The sequence below is a fragment of the Prunus dulcis genome, chromosome 6, assembly GCF_902201215.1.
Source record: "Prunus dulcis chromosome 6, ALMONDv2, whole genome shotgun sequence".
Lineage (NCBI taxonomy): Eukaryota > Viridiplantae > Streptophyta > Magnoliopsida > Rosales > Rosaceae > Prunus > Prunus dulcis.
Window position 1 is genome coordinate 6,398,901 of NC_047655.1, and position 18,065 is coordinate 6,416,965.

Sequence of the window (18,065 nt, forward strand, 5' to 3'; positions counted from 1 at the left end):
TTAGGTCAAGTTGCAAAATTGAAACATTACTCGGCCGTCATCTCATTGTATAACCAAATGGGTGTGTCGAGGATTGGACATGATGTTTATACCCTAACCATACTCATAAATTGTTATTGTCATCTAAACCAAATGGGGTTTAGTTTATCTGTATTGGGGAAATTCTTCAAACTTGGTCTTGAACCAGATGTCTTTACCTTCACCACTCTAATCAACGGCTTTCTTCTCGAGAATAGAGTGGCGGAGGCAGCAGGAATTTTCAACAAAATGATTGCGGGAGGTAATCTTCAGCCTGATGTGGTTACTTATGGCACACTAGTAAAGGGCTTTTGCATGAAAGGTAACAACAGTGCTGCTATTCAGTTGCTTAGGAAGATGGAGGAAGGAGCTTGCAAGCCTGACCTAGTTGTCTATAACACAATCATCGACAGTCTTTGTAAGGATACACTAGTGGATGATGCATTTAACCTTTTCTCAGAAATGATGAGCAAGGGTTTTGCCCCAGATGTCATTACCTATACATCCTTGATTCATGGAGTTTGCAAATTAGGCGAGTGGAAAAAAGCTACAAGGTTGTTGAATGACATGGTGAGTAAAAATATCTTTCCAGATGTGGTCACGTTCAACATCTTGGTAGACACACTTTGTAAGGAGGGGATGGTCGTGGAAGCAGAAGGCGTAGTTGAAATGATGATTCAGAGAGATATTGATCCTAATACAGTTACGTACAGTTCACTCATGGATGGTTACTGTTTGCGAGGACAAATAGGAAAGGCACAAAATGTTTTTGAACTAATGCTTAGCAAGGGCTCGATGGTTAATGTTGTTAGTTACAACACATTGATACATGGATATTGTAAGCTTAAAAAAATAGATGAGGCCATGATGCTTTTTCTGGATATGTCTCATAGGGGACTAGTTGCAGATACCATTACTTATAACACTCTTATGGACGGTTTTTGCAAAGTGGGTAGACTAGATGATGCACAAAAGTTGTTCTCCGAGATGCAAGCTTGTGGCCAGCTTCCAAATGTTCAAACTTATTCTATTTTACTGGATGGCCTGTGTAAAAACCGACAACTTTCTAGGGCAATGCAATTGTTTGGAGAGATGGAAGCGAAGAAGTTGGATATTAATATTGTGATTTATAATATTCTGATTGAAGGTTTGTGCATAGCTGGAAAAATTGAATCTGCAAGGGATCTGTTTTGTGGTTTATCATCAAAAGGACTTCAAAATGTGAGGACATACAATATAATGATCAGTGGACTCTGTTTCGCGGGCCTAACAAGTGAAGCAGAAAATTTGCTTATCCAAATGGAAGAGAAAGGCTGTTCTCCTGATGGTTGGACCTTTAACACAATTATCCGAGGGTTCATCCGTAATAAACAGACATCAAGGGCGATGGTGCTTATTCGAACAATGGTAGAGAAGGGTTTTTCTGCAGATGCATCAACAATGGAGTTGATAGTTAATTTACTGTCGAAAGAGGAAGTGGATCCTGCTTTGTTGCCTTTGATAAAAAAATCACTGTGAAATTAATATGCATTTGTGGACAATGAAATTTGGAACTGCTGCACCTTCAACGACCATAAAGGTATTACAGTGGTTGAGCGTATGGCAGGAGGTGAAAAGGCCTTCTCACTTGCATCCTTAATCTCTGGTATTAATTCTGATCTACAGAGGATCTTTAAAATCAAAGGTTGGTTTGTCTCACTTCCCACATAATGTATAATATATATACTAATGGCTTCTAGTTTGAGGATGAAATAATGAGCCTAAACTTTATCAATTCATTGATGTTCTGGAGAGGAGTGTGTTATTTTGGGATAGCGGCTGATAATGGTATATATATTGTTGTTCCTTGATTGAACTTGTGTTGAGTACCCATCTTTATGTTAACTAAACTAATTTTCCAAGTTAAAACTCTTTTGTTTCTTGTCTGGTTCATATATACCAGTCAAACTCTTTAGATGGTTTGCTTGGTTAGAAGTTGGAACTAGTTAGCCATGATGGAAAATACTAGCCCCAATGCCAGGATTGGGATTGGAAGGGAAGGGAGAATTTTTAAAGTGATTTTTGAATGTAGTGAATTATATATTTTCTATCAAAAGAAAATGACATGCTTCAATTTGCAGCTAGTTTATGTTTTCTTTTCATATTTCCAGCCATACAGTAAGTAAACCTCATGTGTGTTTGTAAAGGCCTATATTTGTACAACGTGTAATTTTGGCATTGGTTTAGGACAACTGTCATTTTTGTGTTTGATGGTGCAATTGCAGTTATTGTGAATGAGTTTTAAGTGAAATAATAAAATTTAAAAGCATTTAATAATAGTTTTGTAATTTTGAGGTTTTTTGGTTGTGTGATTGTAAAATTACATCCTATTTTTTAGACATTGGCCTTATGTAAATTAGGTAAAATTATATTCTTATTTTACATTTTAGGCATTGGCATATAACGCCTCGCCTTTCAAAACATTGGTTAATAGGACCACATTAATTAATAATGCAAGGGACTTTGCAAATTCAATGGCAAAGCGTATGACCTCTTATGTGGACTCAGCATGAGAAGCTCTTATGGAGCCATAGCTAAGATTCTGAGAAGAGGGAAAACACCCCTGTATTTTATCCGGCACCAGCTAGCACAGACAAAATTGGCATGCCTGGCCGGTACTTAGCCACCAGCTTCGCAGTGCTTCCTCCTCCAGTTAGGACTCAGGACTATAAAATCCCACATTGAAAACAATGGAATCATATTTCCATATCTTTTGGCAATTGAATCATCAAATTTGCATAAATCTCTTCCTAAGAGATTTATGCATGCACCAAGCTCTCAAAGCTCTTGAACACCAAGAAAACTATCGAACCAGCGTTTGGCCTCAAGCTCCCTAAGATTTTTGATAATTTTGAAGATAAACCTGTAGCATCTGGAAGTATTGCTCAAGTGCATCGATTGAGAGCTACTTTAAGGTTTAGGTACCCTGGTCAACATGTGAAGCCTCATAGTAGTTGCCATAAAGGTTAGGCATCGTGGTGTTGGTGAATCGATTAGGAAAGATGATGTTATAATCAAGCTGGTAGTAAAACTTTCGAACTGCATTCCTGCTTTAAAGTTGTGGAGATTGGATGAGAGTGTACAGCAATTTTTATCATGTCTCAAGTTGATCTTGCAAGGGAAGCTGCCCATTTGCATCCACTTGTGCATCCTGCTGTTTTGGTGGAAACTTATGAACAAGGGGAATGTTGTCTTTGTTGGTTAAAAAATAAAGATAATATGCAAGTATAAATTATAATACGTGAATTTTGTTTCTTATTGAATTTTTTCTAAAAAATACATGTAGTAAACGAGAGAAATACTTGCGTACGTGTATAATATATTATTAAATGTGAAAGTGCTAAAATCTTTATATTGGTAATAACTCCAGAAAAGTAAAAAATTAAAAGGAGACCATAGAGACTCGAGTAATGGGCTAATAGTAATGGATTGGGCTCTTGGGCTACGGGGAAGTTTAATTAGGACACCCAAACGATTTCACAAAAGACTTAATAAATAGAAATTAATTATTTTGTGGACTTTTCCTTTAATTTCTTTCATATTAAATAATAATCAAAATATAATTACTAATTAGAGTAATTCAAAAAGGCTAAAATATTCCTTAATCACATATATTAAATCAAAAAAGTAGGCCATTCAAAAATAAAAAAGTAAAGAAACTAATTTGATATTTTAAAAATTAATATATAAAAAATCTCTCTCGATGAAAGTACGTTGGCACAGGTCTGTGCCGGCGAAATTTGTGGGATTAAATTTTCTTTTAAAACAGTATAGCCGTGCGGTTATACTGTTTATGTATAATAAAAATGGATACACCCAACGCATAGGTTTGAGATGTCAAGCAAGTAAAGTTGGTACTTTATACTATTTTTAAAAAACTTAGGAAACACGAGTACAGCCATGTGGCTGTACAGTATCTAATGCTATTAAAAGATTTGTATGCATTCGAAAGGTATAGCCGTGCGGCTATATGAATAAAATATTCGTATAAATTCGAAGAGTATAGCCGTCCGGCAATATATTAAAATATTTGAATATATTCAAGGGTATAGCCGATCAGCGATACTCTTTATTTTTAAATGTGTGATTAGATTTCCTGTTTGTTTTGTCACTGCTTGATTTTCAATTCAAGTCTTTTGTAGAAAACCATTGGCTTTGGTTTCCCCTCTTCTAGCGAAACTCAGGTCTTTAGATTTGTTATATATAAGTCCTTCTTCTTGTGCGAAATGGTTTTGAGCAGCTCCCGGAAATGAGGCAGTGGGCATGAGTGTGGAACTTCAGAACAGAGTTCTGCAAAGTCCATCTCCTTGGTAGAAAAGCCAAATGATATATGATCTCTGCATGCTGGTAGGTTTTTAACAGTCACTGGCAACTGTGAACTGAATCATTCTTCCTTTTTGAGAGTGAAAGAAATGTTGCCGATACACTAATTGAACTTTTCTGATGTCGAACGAAGGTACGCGTGCAGGATCATGCATAGCCATTGAACCTAACTTTCTTCAAGTCTTGCTACCTTGACAATTAGTGTGACCTGAACTATATATATATCATCTTCCCATCAGGATGTGAAAGCACATTTCTAAATATTTCTTTTTCACAGTAACCTACAAAGTGAGTTGGAGCTTAAGGCACATTGTTAGAATTTGTTCTATCCATCTAAGTTCTTAACAATTCTTGGAAATGGGTGGCATGGGAGAAAGATAGAAACCCACTTGGCAGTTGGTGTTGGAGAAGTATCAATTTTCATTATGATAATGATTTTTGGGAATCATAGGACTTTCTTTCTGCTCCTACATACTATCCTGCAATAGGGTACGTAACATCATGATTATACTTAAAAGGTATAATAAATTAAATACATCAAAAAAAAACATCTAAAGTCTCAATCTCAATATAGTAACAAACTAACATTCTAAAAGCAAAACTAAAGCGGACAAAAACAACACTTAAACTATTAGCTCATATTACCACAATTAATTATAAGCCCAAACAAAGCCCACAAACCCAACATAATCGAAACCCTAAATCAACCCATGAGCCTAAATGAAAAAGGGAATGTTATGCTAGCAACTTTCTCTCTATCCTTCTCTTTTGGACATTCTCCCTTCTTTCCATGACATGTGTCAATTTCCTTACACTTAAAACAATTCATTAATGCATCACACAAGCTACTTTTTGTTTTTCAAATTTACTCTTATTAAATATATTGGATTTTTTTTCGTTTCCTTCATTTATCCTTTTTTTAAAAAAATAACTACTGTACCACCTTGTTAAAAATTAATAAGAAAAAATAACTACTTAACCATGCTCGAAGGATGATTCTTTTGCACTAATCTAAAACAATCAAACTTGTCTAAGGTGGAAACTTAGATAAGGCGGAAACTGCACATATGATGTTTACATAGCCATTGTCAATGACCAATAGAAACAATGAGAAAATAGGAGTTTCATTTCTCTAGAGAAAAAATCAAAAACACTGACTTTTTTTAATTTTTTTAATTTTTTTAACAAGGTTGTTGTAAAGTTAATACATTTAATAAGGGTAAATTTTGAAAACAAAAAGTATCTTTTATGATTCATTAATGACATTGTTTTAAGTATAAGGAAATTAACACATGTTATAAGGAGAATAGAGAAAGTCCGAAAGAGAAAATTAGAGAGAATATTGCTAACATTCCTCAAACGAAAATATTAAAAAATTGATATTGTTCATCTCCCAAGTAATAAATCAAATAGTATTTCCCCCCAACAATAAGGAAGCTTACTGCACGTGGACGACTGTGGCTGACATACATTACAAACCTTTCGTCATCAAATGGCTGAAACTACTAAAGCCCAAAAATGCATCAATTGATTGACAGTGAGGATTTGTCCCCAGGCGTATGGTTTTGGTCAGACTGTTGCTGACATGTGTCTTCTTGTTTGGTCGAACCATAATTTGTTTTCTCTATTTCAGGCCTGGATCGAATTATGCCAATTCTATTTGTGGTGCGAATTATTATTATTTTTTTTTTGCTATAATAAGCGATAAAAATTAATGATGTGAAAAAGCTAATACAAGAAGTCTGAACTCGTATCTAGACAACAATTTTTTTTTTTTTTGGGGGTAAAATGTGGGCTAATAAATCACCATTTTTATTCTAAAGTAAAATTACCAACTACAATGATTTTATAATAATAGACTTAAAATAAGGAACTAGAATTTTGTTGTAAATGCATGAGTTGGTGGATGACCACCATACCTCTTAGTATTCTACCGTTGGATTTTATGTAACCTATGCACTAAGTATTTGTAATTAGTGCTTGTAACCTATAGGTATATTGTAAATGATGGTATTCAATATCCTATCTTGTAAGCCTATAAATAGGTGGTTCTACCAAAGATTAAGAGAAGAATAAAGATGATGAAACTTTATCTTTAGCATATCACTTCTCTCTACATTTTCCCTCTAGTTTTATAACACGTTATCAGCACGACATTGCTCTTGGTATGTTTTCTTTCTTTGAATTTTCTTTCTTCTTATATGAGCTAGAGTCATCACATGGTATAGAGTTTCTTTGTACTCACCATCAGACTTCATCATGCTCGTTTAAGAAAAAAAAAAATTCTTATTCTTATTACACATGAATATAATGCCATGTTTTTTTTATTTGTTTATTTAATTTTAAGTATGATCTTAATTATTATGATGAGTTTGTATTATACAAAAGATCAAGGCCCGAAGTTCCTCGATCCTCATCATATAACTAGATTAGGACCTAGAGTTCTTTTGATTGAATAAGAACTTGAAGTTCTTTGATTCCAAATAATTGAAGGCGTGAAGTTCCGCGAATTTAAAGAGCACATAAGGACATGAAACTCCTCGATTTTGTATTAATCAAAATCAGAATTCCATGAGGCCTACATATGTCAAAAACCCGAACCAGAAGTTTCGAGTGCATATACATTGATTTGAGTATGAAGTTCAAAGCACAACTATTAATTCAATTTATTTATATCTACGTATTCAAACTTGAAGTTTCAAATATATATTGATATGAACCTGAAGTTCATAGTTTTTTGTGGATCTTAATACTATATATGAACCTGAAGTTCATTACTTATTTGTGCCTATATGAACCTGAATTGGTTGGAAACCCAATTCTTAAACTTGTAGTTTTATCTACATATTGAATACACATTAATATTGGATTATCTTGGAATTTCATAGTCTTTAATTTATTTAATTTATTCCTCATTTATACCACTTTACTCATTTTATTTTATTTATGTTGGTTTATTAGTTAATTTCTTTTTACGATGATAATGTTTTGTATTACAGCCCCAATATTGACAGTCAGAGGCGTCTATTGGAGAAACTTCCTACTTTCTTTTGTGGGTAGGAAGTTTATGATGTCATGAACCAAAAGTTCATGAGGCCCCAATATTACACAACTATTAAAGTAGTTGAAGTTTATGATGTCATGAACCAAAAGTTCATGAGGCCCCAATATTACACAACTATTAAAGTAGTTGAAGATTATAATATCATGAACCAGAAGTTCATTGACCGGATAACTTTTATGTTGTGGTATGATTATCTTGGCAATCCATATTCCACAATGACACATAAGAGTTTTATAAATTTGTAAGGACATTGTTTAAAGACTCAAAATATTGTCTTGTCCAACAAATATCATTACAAAGAATGCTCATCGTTTAAAGACTCAAAATATTGTCTTGTCCAACAAATATCATTACAAAGAATCCTCACAAATAAAAGTTGTCATGAGATCATCAAAGTCAAAAATTGACTTTGAGCCCTCTTTCCTGAAATAATTCAAGGGGATATTTGTGAGCTTATATAACATTTAATTATGGATCACTTCACCAGTTTTATTAATGTGCCTACTAAAATGGTCACATATTTGTCTCTTGTCAAGACGTTTACGAGCACAACTCCCACATTATCCAATCCAGTCAATTTGACTTGATAATGATGATGAGTTTATTTTCCTAAATTTTGAGACAATTTTCCCGCCATTAGGGGGAGAAATGGCAGTTCCTGAAGAACGTCGTGAAATAGTGTTGAATCAATCCGCTTTTGTCTCATCAAGATAATGCATATAAAAGTTGTACATATGCTAACATGGATTGATATTCTCATATCACAATCCATTAACATGGTGACTATATATATAATGCATGCCTGAAGCATGACAGAAATATAGGTTCTAAAGACTTAACTCCTCATAAGTGGAGATTATTTGAAAAATTCAAGCCCTATAAAAAATAACGCTCTATAGGAGGTTATGATCCACATATTCTAAATAATTCATTGTAAAAGAGATGTTTGTCTCACAAATGACAACATAAGCCCCTGAATAGGCATTGGTACCCCAAAGCAATGAGATGCTTATAAATTATGCATGCGCATGCACATGAGAATTGTGGGATCACAAATTGATGATACATTTGGTTTATTAGTAGCTACTACAATCATCAAGGGCTATGATTATATTAAATCACGTTTCATGAATGTCGACAAGTTAAGTGATTGGCCAAAAATGGAAATAGGCAATTCCATTTATCACTAAATATGAAGTGTGGGATATTGAACCTATAGCTCAAACACCGAATTACAAATTCTAAGTATGAAGGTTATGAATTGGTGCTTATGAAGTGAAATAAGATCACTAATATGACATAAGGTTTCCTGGGAGAGACATGGTTTTAGTCTCCCATCTCATCATAGATGCATCCATATTTCTATAAGTGCAGTTGTTACTTTAACATGAAACTTATAGCATATGTTAAATGCATATTTATTAAGACTATATGGTACATGGAAATCCTCAAAGCTCATGAAATATTTGAGATATATCGGATGAAGCAACCTCTTGAAGGATATAAAGTACCAAAATATTCTTAATTAAGAGTTATCACTAAAAGTTTGAGTATTTTGAATTCAAATTTGATATTATTGTAACATATTCTAACTATTAAATTTGTTGTTGATGCTCCTAAATATTTCAATCATTTGAAAAGTGAAAAACATGTCGAATAGTGTGATAGACGATCATGTATGAAGACAATGTTACTTGTATTGCTCAAATCAGAGAAGGGGAGATATTAATCAGGGGGAGATATCAATCAGGGGGAGCATCCCAATTCTACTACATGTAGGACATATGCGCGTTGTACTCTTTTTCCCTTCGACTAGGTTTTTTGTCCCACTGGGTTTTTCCTAGCAAGGTTTTAACGAGGCAACATAAGCGCATCTAACACCATATCAATGATCCAGAAGAAAGTTTCACTCTTTTTCCCTTCACTTCGGTTTTCTCCCACTGGGTTTTCCAAGCAAGGTTTTTAATGAGGGAACTATGTCATTGTATGGTGGACATCCAAGGGGGAGTGTTGTAAATGCATGAGTTGGTGGATGACCACCATACCTCTTAGTATTCTACCGTTGGATTTTATGTAACCTATGCACTAATTATTTGTAATTAGTGCTTGTAACCTATAGGTATATTGTAAATGATGGTATTCAATCTCCTATCTTGTATGCCTATAAATAGGTGGTTCTACCAAAGATTAAGAAGAATAAACAAGGTGAAACTTTATCTTTGGCATATCACTTCTCTCTACATTTTTCCCTCTAGTTTTATAACAAATTTGAGTTTCTAGGTCAAATTACTTATTAAACTTTAAAAACATCCATTTTTATTTTATTTTATAAACAAACTTTTACTGCCTTGCCAATATGACTTCGGCCTGCATATCTTTGATATTCCCCCTCAATAAATATCATGGTTGCTTATGCCAATAGGCTTGGCCTAGAATTATTCTGTTCTAGTTTTTCTTTGTTGTTTTGGGAACGTTCATATATTAAAACAATTGTATGTGAAAGGAGCAGATTCAATGAGTTATTTCACATGACTAGATTCAATGAAACATCATAAATTCAGTTTTTTATTTATTTATACAATTGAAATGGAGGATGGTGAAGTCAAATATAGGAACTATGATGCATGGGTAAATGCTATTAACCATTTGAGATACAAAGGCCTTCTAAATTTATTTATTTATTTCTAATGCAAACATAAATATTTAAGCAAGGCATAAATTTAACTAAATTCATGCATTTTAAATCACAAATTCCAAAAATAACTCGAATTGATCAAGGACCATTTCATAGAATGGCACACTACCTTGACTTCGTTAGATTTTTTTTTTCATTTCTCTTTCATACAATTGATATTGACGCAAGGAGAAATCGAATGTAAAACCTCTAGTACATGGATAAAAATGTTACTAACCACTTGAGCTACAAGTCCATTACTATTGTACTAATTGGTGTCCAAAACTTAGAAGAATCACGGTGCATGTCAGAGTATTGTACCAACTCGAAAGGGAATCATCCCGATAACAAAAGGGTAATTGCAATTCGGCCATGATCCGCTCTCTTGCAATCCCTATATGTGGGTGAGTTGAATTCACTTGTAAAATTTTGTAGCTCAACTCGATTGGGATCTAATTATAGTTTTGGAATGTAATTAGGTGCACTTACATATATTTACATTATTTTGAAATATAGTTGGTCAAAATAATAAGTTGGCTTCCAATCCAAACGTGTGAAGCGAGAAATTATAGAGTAGTACCGTATTACCACATCAGCTAATAATACTCCCTCTCTTTTATCTCTCTCTCTCTGTTGCTGTTATGCAATTTTCTCAACCTTTTGGCGACTACCCCAAGATCCATGTATATTTTATCATTGATGAAGGTCTCACTAGCAGATGTGAAGAAGGTTGGGATGGGAGGTGGGCCTGTAACAAACAGGCTACAAATCGACTATCAAGCAACAATTTATTAGGCTATGGGGATTTGTTTCTCTTACTTGTGTGACTAATGACTCTTGATGGCAGTTGGAAGAAGACAACAGAGGGGCGGCGTGTGGGTAGAATTGCTGGGATATTCTCCTTTCTTTTTTATTTTTTCTTAAGTTTTTTATTTATCTAATTTATTTCAGCGGATAAAAATTAAGTCCAGCTGTAACAAAGAATAATTAATTTATTAAAAAAATTACATATGGCATATTTTAAGTGGGAAAATTACTAGCTCAACGTGGCAGTACGGTACCACTCTACAATTTCTCACACAAGAGGCCAGGCGCCAGTGCGCGATTTCGGTCTTTGTCACGTGGTGTTGTCACCCAGCCATCGGGCATATCAACGTGGCATTTTATCATTCGTGTTCGGAGCGACGCACAACCAATAGTCAGCCAATCAGATTAAAGGAGTGATATAAAGTACGTTGTTGTATTAGGTGGCTTTTGCATAATCCTAATGGAATCTTCCGAAGCCAAATGCGTTCACACTTGGGTAAAGTTAATTTTTCCGCTCGGATAAATTATTAACCACTTTAGAGTTTTGAAATGACCAAAGTGACCTTACATACATTATAGCTCATCACGACTCTTTCTTCTCTATTTTTTAGTAAGTGATTATTCTCCTCAAAACGGTTATCTTTTCTGGCATGTTTCATGTTTTCTATATTCTTCATTGCTTTCCTCCTTCCCCTATATATGTTTTTTTTTTGGGTTCCGTTACGTTTCTGCATGTAATAAAAAATTGTGAACTCTTTATAATATATATATGTATATATATATGTAAAGATTATGATAATTCCAATTATCTCATGAAAAGACTGTTCCTAAACAGACCTAATATTTGTATATTTGTTTGTAGATTTTCTAAGTTGGTACTCTCATGATTCGTGCTTCTCTAATTTCTCTCATTTGTGTTTATAGTAACGTTTGGCATATTTAGTTGTTATTTTTAATCGTAAAAAGGAAACATCTTACCGAAAAAATGTGAATAACAAAACATTTCCATGTGATCTTTTCGATAATATTTACAAGAGTAATGCTACATTTACCATATTTTTATTTTATATTTTTATACCACATGATGTGACATATTCATATCATATATCATATCAATTAAATAAATGAAGTGTATTTTAATAAATAAAATTAGAAAAATAGAAATTATTATTTTACATGATGTGATATGTACACATTAGCAGCCACATAATATAGTATGAAATTATGGTATAAAAATATAATAAGAGTAATATTATTCTATTTACAATGAACGCATTTTCTTTGTGGTCAAGACAATGAAATTACAACTGAACTCATTTTCAGACTTCCCAAAAAAAAAAAAAAAAAAACCAAAACCACGGGCGGCATCCACCGATTTTTCATTATGGCTTTTTCCAACTTGGACCAACGCACCAAGGGCATTTTGGTCAATACGCACGACAATCCGATCCAAATTCCTCAAAATGGACCTTTTTTCTGGTGGGCCCACTTATTTTTTTGCCATCCAAGAAAATCTGAAATTTTCCCCAAACACAAGGTCTTGACCGTTCGGGTCTCCTTAAATCAGCCACCAACCCCGCAATCACCACCGTACATCCAATTCCTTAAATAAATCTCGACCGTGAAAAACCGCAACACGAGCCAGCCACAAGATCAGAAAAAATCCAACGGCTCATATAAAAGCACTAGAACCTTCTCTTCCTCCCAAACCCCCTATATCTTCCCTTCTCAGCCTAAGAGCTTGTGCTCTACTCGTGCCACTCCATCACTAGGGTTTCGAAGCTCCCATTTCTCTCATCACTAACAACCAGCCTCTGTTTCCAAGGTACGTGTCGAGCACTCTCACAGTCTAGCAGATTGAAACGACCGCGTTTATAGAATGCCGATCCTCTGAAAATCGGATCTGAGCTGAGCTGAGCTGTTTGGTTTTATTTTGATCTGAGATTTTTGTGTGAAATGTTGCAGAACCTTTGACCATGGGGAAGAGCTACCCTACCGTGAGCGAAGAGTACAAGAAGGCCATCGACAAGGCCAAGAGGAAGCTCAGAGGCTTCATCGCCGAGAAGGCCTGCGCTCCACTCATGCTTCGTATCGCGTACGTCTCTCTCTCTCTGTGTTTTTCTGAGTGTAAATTGTTCTCTATGTGTTTTTGTGCGAGTGCTATTTGATTGCGTGTGGTCGGGTGCAGATGGCATTCTGCTGGTACCTACGATTCGAGAACAAAGACCGGAGGCCCATTCGGAACTATGAAGCACGCAGCTGAGCAATCGCACGGGGCCAACGCTGGTCTCGAAATCGCTGTCAGGCTCTTGGAGCCCATCAAGCAACAGTTCCCAATTCTCTCTTACGCTGACTTCTATCAGGTAATTTTTTTTTTAAAAAACAATTGTAATTAATTATATTTAAGTTTGTTTGTGTTTACAAAAATGAATTAAGGGTTGCTAATTTTTGAATCGGATTTGATTTGGTTATTTTAAATTTTGTTTATAGTTGGCTGGTGTTGTTGCTGTTGAGATTACTGGTGGGCCTGATGTCCCCTTCCATCCAGGAAGAGAGGTCAGTAACTTTTGTTTTTCTTCGTATAATGTATTAGTAAAAGTTGTAATTGTTATTTAATTACTATGAATATATCGAATTTCTCTTTGCCCTTGATCTTGTTTGGGATATTTCGTTTTTTGATGGGATTTTTTGTTTTGTTTTCAATTGAATGTATGTTATCTGTGTGCTCCTGGTGCAAGAAACCCAAATGCGTCGAGTTAGAAGATTGTATTGCCGTGGATAGTCATCTATTTTGAACGATTTTATTCCAGAAAGAGCTTAATTTGTTCTGTAAATCAGATTAATAATGTTTGGTTGATTGCCCTCATTTCCAGTAATTGAGTTCGTTATGGTTTCACAACAAATTTTCTTTTGCCTCAGTTTTTTCTTTCCTGTGGTTGTTCAGTAGTCTTAGATTTAAACAAATTTGTTTTGACTATTTAGGGAATCTTGATCTTTTTGTGCCTTCTTTTCTTCTTCAAATAAAGGTGTTTGCTTTGCTATAATATCAATTTGTTCAGTTTTTGAATTATGCATTGGATATGCTAGTACAATGTTTTGTTTGCTTCATTGTCTTGTTATATTGATATTTCTCTTGTTGTGCCAGGACAAGCCTGAGCCACCTCCAGAAGGCCGTCTTCCTGATGCTACCAAGGGTTGATAATTACATGATCTTATCTCATTGTTTTAGTTTTAGTGTGTTGTTTTGCTGGTTGTGTGTACGTAATGCTGATATTTTGTTGCAATGCTGCAGGTAATGACCATTTGAGGGATGTCTTTGGCAAAACCATGGGCCTCAGCGACCAGGATATTGTTGCTCTCTCTGGCGGTCACACTCTGGTTTGTTAACTCTTATTGCCCTTTTTTTTCTGCTTCGGTGTATATTGTGCTAAGAGATTGCAGTTGGTAATGAAACATTTGTTATTGTGTCAATTTTCTGTATGCTCACTGGTTATGGAACCTTGCAGGGAAGGTGCCACAAGGAGCGATCTGGATTTGAAGGACCCTGGACTCCCAACCCCCTTATCTTCGACAACTCGTATTTCACGTGAGTTTTGTTTCCCTGCTATGCTTTCTTGATACACCTTTTTGCATAGAGCTATGCAAGTAATGCATGTAATGTTGTTTGATGTTTTAGGGTGCTCCTGAGTGGAAAGTATGATGGTCTTCTAATGCTTCCAACTGACACCGCCCTTCTGTCTGACCCTGTCTTCCGCCCTCTTGTTGAAAAATATGCTGCGGTGCGTGTTTTCTTGAGTTCGAAAAGTTTGCATCTGTGTACTTAAACATTACATTGCTGCATTTCCTGATTGTTAACATTAACTTTCAGGATGAAGATGCCTTCTTTGCTGATTACGCTGCAGCTCACCAGAGGCTTTCTGAGCTTGGGTAATCTTTATATTCTTATTATGTTGTTTGTGATTAGTTCTAGTTCTACTTCCTCTTGAAGTTTATTCAACACTGAATTGGCCTTAATTTCGATTACATGCTTTATTTTGTAGGTTTGCTGAGGCCTAAGCTGCGAGACTACAAGGATGATGCCAATGCCTGCGTGCTTTTGTTTTTTGGATGCTTTGGGGTTTTAGGCTGTTGGTATTTTTTTTTCTTCTATTGGGTTAGGGAAGTTGTGACTTCTGCTTCAGTTTGGAGAATTAATATGTTAAGTTGGATATAATGATGTGGTAATCATCCTTTAGATTAAATAATACTGGTATTTTTCTCTGCCTCTGATTGTTCATCTTTTGTGCCCTTGTTCGAATATGTGGCAGTATGGGCATTAATATATGAGCTATTATTAGCCCATGTTTTGGCGAGTAGGATTGGATTCAATTATGAGAGAATTGTATTGCACTGAAATATGCTATTAATGGTCTAACAAGGTTAGACACAATCCAATTCAACTTAATCCCAACAATCTGATCACCTAATATGATTAAACATAATTGAAATCACTAGGATTATAAATCCTATCCAGCCGTATAATTCAGTTCACCAGAAGATTTGCTGGGATGCGTGTTTTATGTCTACTCTGGACAAGTTCTGGTATAGTTGATTTGTGCGACTTTACTTCAGATTTTATTTGCGGGTCAACAACTAAAAGCAGCATTTTGGGGCGGCCGATGTTTGACGGCTTAATAGCTCAAGTACATTCTCATGGAAATTTGTACGGTTTAGTTTTTGGTTGTTTGTTGTTAGACTAGTGTTTGGGTTGGGCTTTGTGCCATATCTCTGTTCCAAACCAACTCTTAATTGGTGATGCAAAGTATTAAGGAATTTTTGGGGTACCCAATTCTTGTTTTATGCGTGTGTTTAGGTTAGTTCATAATTAAGCTAGCTCAAGTAATGTGGGTGAAGTTAGTGGAAAATAGCTTACTTGGTTGAGCTCTTCCACCTCTAAGCAAAGATTCGAAAACCTCAGACATTCAATAAATATTTGTGTGCATGTAAACCCCCGTTATGGGTGAATGGGGAAATAAACCTTTTTTATTTTACTTTTGAGCAATTACAACAAATGAAATAATTCTAACTCGGAAATAAACCTTTTTTATTCTACTTTTGAGTAATTACAACAAATTAAATAATTCTAACGCTTTAATCATTTTTGGATCAAACTACCTCTATGTTGAGCCAATTATTCGACCTTATAAATATACATGTTCAACTCAAAATGCATGGGTCTTTTTTATATGAAAAAAGAATGAGAATTATAAAATTTGACTAAAACTCATGGCATGTTTACTAATTCGTAATCAGAATTCATTTTCTTACAAATTACTCTTGTATGTTGGGGATTTTTCGTTTCGGCAACTACTGTGGGCCTGGGCCACTGTAAAGAGCCAAATGTGTGAAAATTGCTCCTTAGTCTGAGTTCAAGAATCAGACCACAAGAATGCTTCGAAAGGGTAGCTGAGCCTTAGGAAGCACCTTGGTTACCTTCACCAGCAAAACTAACTGTCGCTTATAGATAATTTCTTAACTTGGCATGAAAAGCTTGTGGCATGAAAGCAAAGCAATCATGAGTTTAACATTAAAGAGAGAGAGAGGGTTGTGAGTTCCTATGAGAAGTAGGGGTTCTATGGAAAGGGGGAAGGGATTCTAAGAAGGTTTGTTGAAGAGAGAGGGAGATAAGGGTATAATGGGTGTGTTGAGTAGTTTCTTGTAGTTTGACGAAAACTTTGTCAAGCTGTGGAACGATTTACCAGAAGAGAAAATGGGAAGATATGGAGGAATGTGGCTTGAAATTGCAGAGATTTCAGGGGTGAGAGATGAAGCTTGCTCTCTGAAAGTGTCCCTTGATAGGTAGGAGATGACCTTTTTATAGCCACTGGAAGCTCCTCCATCCCAAGAAACTCTAATGGTTTATCTCCAATTTTGCCAAGTTTTCCTTTTCATTTTTTTGCTCTTCTTTCGATTCATCCTCTTTTATGCAATCTTCCTCTGTCCAAACATACCAAGACAAGGTTTTTGGGAGCTCTAAAGCCTTCCTGCAGCTGCTTCAACATTGAACTCCTATTTTTTACTACCTCCTCACCTTCTTTCCTTCCCTCTTCAATGGTAGGAGTTGGTAAGAGAAAGAAATTGGTAAGGGCGTTGGTTTGGAGAGTGCCCCTCCTCCTAGCAACCTGTGCGCGCTATTATCCTCTGGATCTTTGAATGTTCTTTTTTGAAGTTTGCTATGCCCATGTGCTGGAGCGCCTTAGCAGCTCACCAACATAACACTTTGATTTTCATCGTGGTTCGCGTTTCCAGCTAAGTGCTGGAGACTATATATATTTTCTTGGTTGCTTGGGCTTTTGCTAAAGTGATAGGTTAGCTCATTAAGGGAATGAGCTAATTTCCTTAAATGATGAGCTATTTTATTGAGATGATTTGCTAATTTTTCCTAAAGTATTGGGCTTTTTTCTCTATAGTATTGGGTTTTTTTCTTTCTTTTATGCTTACCTACATATTTGAGCTCAAGAAATGGGCTTGAGTTTTGGGGCTCTCAAGCAGCCAATAACTTCCATTTCTCGGCTCATCAATGGGCCTCATGAAAGCTCGTTACCATCCATACCACAACCCATTCAGTAAGCCCAGGACATTTGTGTGGCTTGGGCCCACTTAAGCTTGTAGCGTGGCTAGGTGTGAAATAATGATTTCCTGCTTGACATGGTATGTCGATTGGCGTGCTTGAATTTTATCGTTTTTGAAAAGAGACATGATGCTTGACGGAATAATTAGCATGGGCTTGTAGAGCTAGTGCCTTTTATAGGCTCATTTTAATTCTTAGTGTGATGGATTGCATATTTATTTGGCATGACACGTGGTCGTGGCTCGTTCAAGCGTGCATGACAAATTTCAGGTGCTCCGAACCAGATCTTTTCTTAATAAGGTGTCGCACTGGGCCGAGAATATATTTGGGCTTAGCCTTGGATTTTTTGGGCATCAACACTGTGTTTATTTCACATGGAGGAATGAAAATTCCATATAAAATTAGGAATTCAACTTCTATTTTTGGAGGAATTAGACTCTTAGATAGGAGGTGGTATTCTATTTCCTGGAGAACTAACCCGTTTTTTTTACCTATTATATCCTCACATAAATTTTAAAATTACAAATTTA

The 18,065-nt window shown here is 35.4% G+C and overlaps 2 protein-coding genes across 2 annotated transcripts in view; both read left to right on the top strand.

The window, feature by feature from the left end:
* The window catches only part of LOC117630169 (pentatricopeptide repeat-containing protein At1g63330-like), a 5,179-nt gene extending 3,521 nt beyond the window's left edge, over nt 1-1,658 (top strand). Inside the window, exon 3 of the mRNA XM_034362916.1 lies at nt 5-1,658. Within this exon, the coding sequence (XP_034218807.1) occupies nt 5-1,536 (1,532 nt within the window). The 3' untranslated portion in view covers nt 1,537-1,658. The remainder of the gene's footprint in view (nt 1-4) is intronic.
* A 10,781-nt stretch (nt 1,659-12,439) lies between these two features.
* LOC117629757 (L-ascorbate peroxidase, cytosolic) lies at nt 12,440-15,280 on the top strand. Its single transcript, XM_034362349.1, has 10 exons — nt 12,440-12,750; nt 12,891-13,020; nt 13,114-13,288; nt 13,416-13,481; nt 14,071-14,119; nt 14,218-14,303; nt 14,432-14,511; nt 14,602-14,704; nt 14,794-14,852; nt 14,966-15,280. The coding sequence occupies exons 2-10, from the start codon at nt 12,902-12,904 to the stop codon at nt 14,979-14,981; spliced, it is 753 nt and encodes a 250-aa protein (XP_034218240.1). The 5' UTR covers nt 12,440-12,750; nt 12,891-12,901; the 3' UTR covers nt 14,982-15,280.
* The last annotated feature ends 2,785 nt before the right edge of the window (nt 15,281-18,065 follow it).